The sequence below is a fragment of the Octodon degus genome, unplaced genomic scaffold (assembly GCF_000260255.1).
Source record: "Octodon degus isolate 3935 unplaced genomic scaffold, OctDeg1.0 scaffold00011, whole genome shotgun sequence".
Classification (NCBI taxonomy): domain Eukaryota; kingdom Metazoa; phylum Chordata; class Mammalia; order Rodentia; family Octodontidae; genus Octodon; species Octodon degus.
Genome location: NW_004524587.1, coordinates 14,018,619 through 14,027,012, shown reverse-complemented (window position 1 = coordinate 14,027,012; position 8,394 = coordinate 14,018,619). Strand labels below are relative to the sequence as shown.

At 41.3% G+C, this 8,394-nt stretch overlaps 1 protein-coding gene across 1 annotated transcript in view; it reads left to right on the top strand.

Annotated features, from left to right (window-relative positions):
- Nfatc3 (nuclear factor of activated T cells 3) overlaps positions 1–8,394 on the top strand; it is a 156,771-nt gene that overhangs the window by 83,111 nt on the left and 65,266 nt on the right. The window contains exon 8 of the mRNA XM_012513521.2: positions 1,439–1,565. Within this exon, the coding sequence (XP_012368975.1) occupies positions 1,439–1,565 (127 nt within the window). The remainder of the gene's footprint in view (positions 1–1,438; positions 1,566–8,394) is intronic.

The window sequence follows — 8,394 nt, the reverse complement described above, 5'->3', positions numbered from 1 at the left end:
TTAGAATTGTTAGAAGTTTGGAAATTCTACTTTTCTGGTACGAAAGGTTAGGACAGGTGAACAACATGTGTGTCTTCCTTTTCTTTTCTTTTTTTTTTTTTGCGGAACTGGGGATTGAACTCAGGCCCTTGCGCTTGCTAAGGAAGCGCTTATTCCACTGAGCCATCTCCCTGGCCCCTCTTTTTTTATATTTTAGAAAACAATTTGTCAGAGTTATGGCACATACCTGTAATCCTAGCTCTCTCAGAGGCTGAAGCAGGAGGCTCGCAAGTTTGAGTCTAGTCTCAGCAATTTAGCAACTTAATGAGACTCAGTCTCACAAGAGAAAGTGAAAAAGGCCTGAGGATTTAGCACATTGCAAAAGCCCTAGGTTCATTGCCTACTACTAGGGGGAAAGAAAAGAAATGAGTTAGAAATAAAGCAAAATTTTATAGATTATCTTACCATTAATTTATTTATTTTAATTCAGTAAGTCAAAACAAGTTCAGTAAAGAACACATATAGTCGCCAAAAAAATAGGAAGGTAGCAATTTGTGTATTTAATGTACACTACGCCAAACTCCTAAGATTCCTTATAAACCTTTGAGAAATGAGGACTGTGGTCCCTTATAATCTCTGGACTGGAGATAAAGTGTTCTGTGAGCTAGGAAATACCATCTCACCTCAGTGCTTATTAAAGACTTGTAGCAATTAGGTTGAAGATTATATTTGGTGGGGGACCAAAGATTTTTACCCTTCCCTCTGTAATTTTTGTGCTACTGAGGAGTGAATTCAGAGACACTACCATTGAGCTACATTCCCCATCCCTTTTTTGATTGTTGTTCTTTTTTTTATTGTACTTTTAGGGAAGGGTCTTCAGGGTATTCAGGGTCTCACTACTAGATCAGACTCATAGTGATCTGCCTATTTACAGACTCCCAAGAGCTGGAATTACAGGCATGCACCACCATGACCAGTCTCAACTGCTATCTCAGCTTGCCCTGGGGCAGGACCGGCACCTCAGACCCGGAGATTGAACCCCTAGCCCCTGCACCTGCTTGCAGGCACTTTAATCCGCTGAGCTGTTTGACCAGTCCTTTCTTTTTCTTTTTTTGAGACCAAGTCTCACTATGTGGTTCAGGGAGTAATGCATGTCTGTAGTTCCAACTTTGGGAAGGCTTAAGCAGGAGGATTAATTAAGCTCACTGTTTGTAAGCAGCATAGTGAGGCCTCATCTCAAAATAAAAATGCAGTTTTTCCTTTAACGATTAAAGGGTTTGCCTCTGTCAGCTCTGAAGTATCTACATGTATAATAAATCTCCAGATGACTTATTGACTGGTTGATATACATATAATGGGAGAGCCTTGTAGTGAAGGCTCATGAGTTTCTCTGAATTTAGCAGGTGTGTTTCATTTTTAGTTCTGAATGTAACACAGTCTTGCTTTCCCTGCTCCTTAGGCTCACATTGTCCTTGAAGTTCCTCCCTATCATAACCCAGCAGTTACAGCTGCAGTGCAGGTGCACTTTTATCTTTGCAATGGCAAGAGGAAAAAAAGCCAGTCTCAACGTTTTACTTACACACCAGGTATGAGTTGTTGTGATAGTTTAGAGTTTTCTTTCATGAATAAAAAGTTACTCAGTGAGCCCTATATTAGAATGCTATGGCCACTATATGCTTCATACAAAATTTGTATTGACTTTAAATATTAGACATGCTGTCATTTATTATTTTGTAGTGATTTACTACAAGAAAATTAGAAGGTAGAATGTAGGTTTGAAGTCTTTTCAGAAGGTGTCAGGAATCATCAGCATTTTAAGCAGGGCAGGTATTCATGTTTGCTCGTGGGTTGTGAACTCCACTTGCACCGTTAGCCCTACAGGAAGGCAGCCTGCCCACTTTGTAGTGTTTTCATCTTAACCCATTCAGCCAAAAAAGCTTAGGACTGGGGATGTAATTCTTTTTGGAGGTGCGGGTGGTTTGGCAGACTGGGGATTGAACTCAGCCCCTTGTGCTTGCCAGGCAAGCACTTATTCTACTGAGCCATCTCCCTGGCTCCTGGGAATATAGTTCAATGGTAGGATGTTTCAAGAAACTACCAAAAAGGAAACCCTTTTGTTGGAATTCCATTGCACAAGCAATAGATGATGTACCATATTATGGGTTGTGGATAATAAAAATTAGTGTCAGACTTCCTGGTTTTATAGTGATATACTAACAAAGAAGGTGTATATACCTTTTTTGTAGCACTTGATGTGTATATGGTGGGAGGGGAAACTGGGAGTTACTTCCTCAGCCCTTTGTTTAAATTTTGAGATGAAGTCTGGTCATATTGTCCAAGTCAGGCTTGAATTTCCACTCTTCCTTGCATCAGCCTCCCAGAATGCTAAAATTACAGGTATTCACCACCACATCCAGCCCAGATACTTGTTGTTAAGAGAATGCTGATAATTAGTGGTTATTCATTTGTCATATATTTTTAAACTTTTAAACAAAAACTTTAAAAAACTTGGTTATATTCATTTATGGTCTGTAAAACCTACTTGTGTTCTCAAATCTAAAAATTATAGCTGGGCATGGTGGCACATGCCTGTAATCCTGGCACTTGGGAGGCTGAGAGAGGAAGATTGTGAAGAGTTCAGACCAGCCTGGGCTACAAAGTGAGCTGATAATTTTCCAATGGAAAATAACATCTTTATATTATCTAGATTTTGGTTAGCCATTTCTTTTTTAAGAAAAAACTTAGTTTTGGGATATGTCTACAAAGTGGCACAAGCACTTCCCTGGCAAGCATAAGGTCCTGAGTTTAATTCCCAGTACCACAAAAAAAAAAAAGTGTCAGGGCTATTGTAGTCTCTTCTTGCATGAAACTTAACATCTAGTGGGACAAACAGAAGTTAATCTCAGTAAACAAGTTATTAGAAGTTTTCATTAGAAACGAAAAGATTCTGAAAGAATTGCTGTGAGTACAAATCAGAATTTCCTTGCCATACCTGACAGCTTCATAAAAGGCTTACATGAAGAAGTTATCTTTGTGGCAATAACTGAAAAATAATAATATTATCATTATACAATATTTGCTGTGTGATCTTAAGATTTTTCCAACACCTTTCTATTTTTTTTTTATTTTTTTTTATTTTTTTTTTTTTTTTTATTTATTTGAGAGAGAGAGAGAGAGTGTGGTGTGTGTGTGTGGCCAGCTCAGCCCACCAGGGGGCGAGGCTGGCTGGCATGTGGTGCTGGGGGATTGAACCGCGGTCCCCGATGCCTTGCCAAGCTTGTTCTAAGTAGGTGCTTTAGACCACTGAGCCATCTCTCCAGCCCCTCCAACACCTTTCTATATTAACTCATTAATCATCATGATAGACCTGTGGTGTAGGTGTTGTTATCCTGTTTTCAGATGAGGAAATAGAGTAGTTAAGTAAAGTAATATGCTCAAGGTCTCACAGGATATAAGTTTTAGAGCCAAGTCAGGCATGGTAGTGCATGTCTGTAATCCCAGCAGTTAGGAAGCTGAAGCAGGACAATCATTAGTTCAAGTCCAATCTGGGCTGCGTGATTAGTTCCAGGCCAATGTGAACTACATAGCAAGGCTCTATTTCTTTCTTTTTTTTTCTCTGTTTTTTTCTTTGTTTTTGTTTGTTTGTTTTTGTGGAACTGGGGATTGAACTCAGGCCCTTGTGCTTGCCAGGGAAGCACTTATTCCACTGAGCCATCTTCCCGGCCCCACAAGGCCCTATTTCTTTCTTCTTTTTTTGCGGGGGGTGGGGGGGGGTGGAACCAGGGATTGAACTCAGACCCTTGTGCTTGTCGGGGAAGCACTTATTCTACTGAACCATCTCCCTGGCCCAGTGGATTTCTTTTTTCTTTCTTGTGTTGTTTGTTTACTTGTTTATGGAACTGGGAATTGAACTCAGGCCCTTGCACTTGCCAGGGAAGTGCATATTCCCCTGAGCCATCTCCCTGGCCCCTACAAGGCCCTATTTCAAAACAGAAAAAAATAATAGTTCTTAGAGCCAAAGCTTACACATATAATCTGGCTTCAAAATCAAGTACATCTTAGGTTTGTTTATTCAGCAAACATAGAACAGTTAGTGTGTGCCAGGTGCTTGTCTGGCTCATAATAATAACATACATAATAACTCATTTATCCTCCCCATACCTTTATAAGGAAGGCACTGTTAACTTTTTTCTTTTTTTTCTTTTTTTCCATCTTTCTGAGACAAGATTTCATTATGCAGTTGAAGCTGGCCTTGAACTCACTTTGTAGCCCAGGCTGGCTTTGAATTCATAGTGACCTCCTGTCTCAGCTTCCTAAATCCTGGTATTCCAGTTGTGTGACACTATGTCCAGCTCCATCCACTCTTGTACAGGTTAATGAAGTGAAGTCACATAGGATAAGTGGCAGAGGTAGGATTTGAACCCAGGTAGTCTGGCTTAAATGTATATACTATTAATTACTATGTTGAATTAAGGAAAAATATTCCAGATAAAATAGAGCAACATCTAAACATGGTGGCACATACTTGTAACCCTGACACTCAGGAGACTCAGGCAGGAAGATAGTTGCAAGTTCAGGCCAGCCTGAACTATATAGTGAGACCTTATCTCTAGATAAGTAGCATTAGGAGCAGGTATATAGCCTGGCAAGTGCAAGGTCCTGAGTTCTGTTCCTGGTTTAAAAAAAAAGGGGGGGAGGTGGCTGGGGAGATAGCTCAGTAGTTAGTGCCTGCCTGGCAAGTCCCAGGTCCTGAGTTCAATTCTCGGTACCACAAAAAGAAAAAAAAACAGATGAAGACCTTATAGTTGGCTTAGCACCTGTCAGACCGGTACAAAAAAATAAAAAAAAAAAATTTTGAATTTATAGAAAGCAGCATCAGTGGTGATAGAGACTATCATGTCCCTGAGGTAGCGGGGGAAGCATACCAAGTTTCTAAGAAAAGTAGGAAAGGATGAGATTCTCCCCCCCACCCCCGGCAGAGCCAGAGATTGAACTCAGGCCCTTGTACTTGCCAGGGAACCACTTGTTCTACTGAGCCATCTCCCTGGCCCCTAAGGATGAGATTTGAAAGCATAAGAGATTGGAGTAGGTCTTAGGAAAAGGAAGGAAAACAAGATAAAGAAGATGGATAAGATGGCTGTAATTGAGGACAGCTTGTAATAGAGTTTAGAGAATTCCCACAGCAACTTCATTTTTCTACAAAGAATGACAGTCGGGGCTGGTGAGATGGCTCAGTGGTCTAAAGCACCTACTTAGAACAAGCTTAGCAAAGCACAGGGACTGCGGTTCAATCCCCCAGCACCACATGCCAGCCAGCCCCGCCCCCTGGTGGGCTGAGCTGGCCACACACACACACACACACAGGGACTGCGGTTCAATCCCCCAGCACCACATGCCAGCCAGCCCCGCCCCCTGGTGGGCTGAGCTGGCCACACACACACACACACACACACATACACACACACACACACACACACAAATAAAAAAAAAAAAATAAAAAAAAAAAAAAAAGAATGACAGTCTTTTGTTAGGATTACAGAAAAATGTGGGTGGCCTGGCAGTTTGACGATCATAGCAAAGGTATGAAATAGTGTAAAAGGGAGTGTGAGTTGAGCACAGAAACCTACTAGGATTCTAGACTTGATTGGAGGTCATTTTTGTTGCTGATATTCATGAATTTATCCTGCTGTGTAACATTCTGAAGCAATACTTGAATTGTTCAAGGCAGATAGTAAAATAGAGATACTGGGCTCCTTCAGGGTGACATTTACACCAAACCTACTATCCAAAGGTGTAATCAAGTGATGAACTATATACCATAACCTGAATAAGAAAGAAGAGAGGAGGGCTTCTGGAATTGGGTAAGAAAAAGCAATAAGGTCAGAAAATTAGAGGGTTTGATTAGTATCTTAAAATGGTAGTAATTAAAAGGCAAATAGAGAACATGCTGCCTTTATGTTCACTTGTGAATTGGGAGGACAGTATAAAAAAAAAGCATCATAGTAGGCATTACATACAAGAATGCAAATCAGGAAAACAAAAAAGAAGGGTCAGCCAAATAGCTCAGCAGATAAAAGAGCCTGCTTAGACAGACACAGGGGTCAGGAATTTGATCCTCGGCCTGCCTGCCAGCCCAGTCCTTCCCGAGCATGTTGAGACATTGATTGAGATTGGGCGTGGTGGCGCGTGCCTGTATTCCCAGCACTTGGGAGGCCGTAAACAGGAGGATCACTGTGATCCTCTATGCAGTGAGTCCCTGTAGACCCTGTCATAAAATAAAAAGAGAGAGAGAGAGAGAGAGAGAGAGAGAGAGAGAGAGAGAGAGAGAGAGAGAAGCAAAAGACAAAAAAGAATGCAGATCAGTAGAACACAGAAGTGGAGCAAAAACACTGGATTATCATTACCAACCCTATGGTTAATAGAATGTAAATAAAGAAACATACTCTAATTGAAGAAAAAAATAAATGCTTACTACATTACTATTTGGGCAGTGTTTGTTCTGGTTTTTTACTGCCCCTTCCCTAGAACGTCTTGTCTTGTCTTGTGTCTTGCTGTGTAGCCAGTGGAGAGGAATTGCCATTCACTGTAAATGATTGTTTCTTTTACCTTTTGTTATTGAATATCATAATTAACATTATTTGTCCAGTGCCTACTTTATAAAGTAGGAGCAGCTTCTCAGCAGTGTGTATCTGATTCACAAATTCTTATACCCACCAATGGTAATAGCTTAGAACCCTGTCCTTGGTACTGTTTGGACTTTTGCCCACCCTGTAACTTCTGAACTTCTAGTGTGGAAGCCCCCACCTTCGTCAGCATCTCTGAAGCTGTTAAAGCAAAACACTTCCTTCTGAGGCCAGCAGAAGTTTTTAATGTTATAGCTTCCATCTGATCTATAGTTTTTGAATCATGGGATTTTTAGGGGCAGCATTACAGTCAAACTCTCATGTGTGATATTGTGCCTGTGAAAAAATGTTCTTTTTTTTTGTTGTTGTTGTTGTTGTTGTTGTTTTTTGTTTTTTTTGCGGAACCAGGGATTGAACTCAGGCCCTTGCACTTGCCAGGGCACTTGCTTATTCCACTGAGCCATCTCCCCAGCCCCGAAAAAATATTCTAAGTAGCTGACTAGACCAGCCTTTTAGAGTATAGTTTTGCAGGTCAGGGTGCTGCTGTAGAGCCAGGAGATCAAGTCCCATCCCTGCCAGAGATGGTACCCTCTGAAAGCATAAAACTAAATTGATTTCAAATTGTTTAGATTGCTTGCCTGGCAAGTGCAAGGGCCTGAGTTCAATCCCCGGTTCCACCAAAAAAAACCCAAAAGAACAAATTGTTTATTTTATTTTTCATATAAAACTTTACACAAAAGCCAGTATATATGTAACTGAATTAAAGTCAGCTAAGCTGCTCTGTTTGCACTGGAAGAGAGAAAAAGGTAAATAAATAAAAGACAAAGACAGTTCTACAGTTGAGGGACTCTGGGATGACCAGTGTTTTCTGTGGGACAGAAGGCCACAAGTCCACAAGCTTATGGTATCTCTGGTTTCTCTTCAGATCATGCAAATCTTTTGCCTTTTTCCAGAAGCTCATGGCCTTAATTGATATCAGTCAGAGAGGTGGGTGGGAGTCTCAGCAGAGTGTTAGGGAAGAGAAACCATGCAGACGTTGGCTATATGGAGAAACAGCAGTTTTGTACCAGGCACAGAGGCCCTCCAGTTAGCTGTTCAATAGATAGCTTGATGTATGCAAAGCTGGCACCTTTACTGCCAGGAAGGTGTAATTCTGAGTCCCATGGACTCAGCTGAGACATTATCTCATGTGTTAGCCCTGGACTCTCACAGGCTCTTGCTTGATCCCCCATTCCAGCCATCAGCAGCGGGGAGCAATCCTGTGTTGCAAGAGGGGAGATAACTCAGTAGAATAAGCGCTTGCCTGGCAAGGCAAGTGCCTGAGTTCAATCCTCTGTTCTGCAAAAAAAAAAAAAAAAAATTAAGAGAATGTGTGGTTCAATACAGCAAACTCTGCATTTCTCAGGCAACAGGATTGAAGTAAAGGTCAGGTAAAAATTGATGCAAGAAAAAAAAAGATTGCTGCAGGGACTTTGTTTCTCTGGAGAGTGCAGATTGGCTGTCTCCCACACTTCTGCTCACTGAACCCTGCTCCTCCAAGTCTACTCTTTGGGGCTGGGGAAGTAGGTCAGCATCACAGCACATGCCTGGCAAGTGCAGGGTCCTGAGTTCAATTCCTGGTACCCAAAAAACAAAAAGAATAACGCCCTATCTACTATTTGAAGGGGAATATGAGACTGCCCTTATTTTGAAAGTTACTAGACCATAGAATTTTTTCTAGGGCTGGTGAGATGGCTCAGTGGTCTAAAGCACCTACTTAACTTAGAACAAGCTTAGCAAAGCACAGGGACCA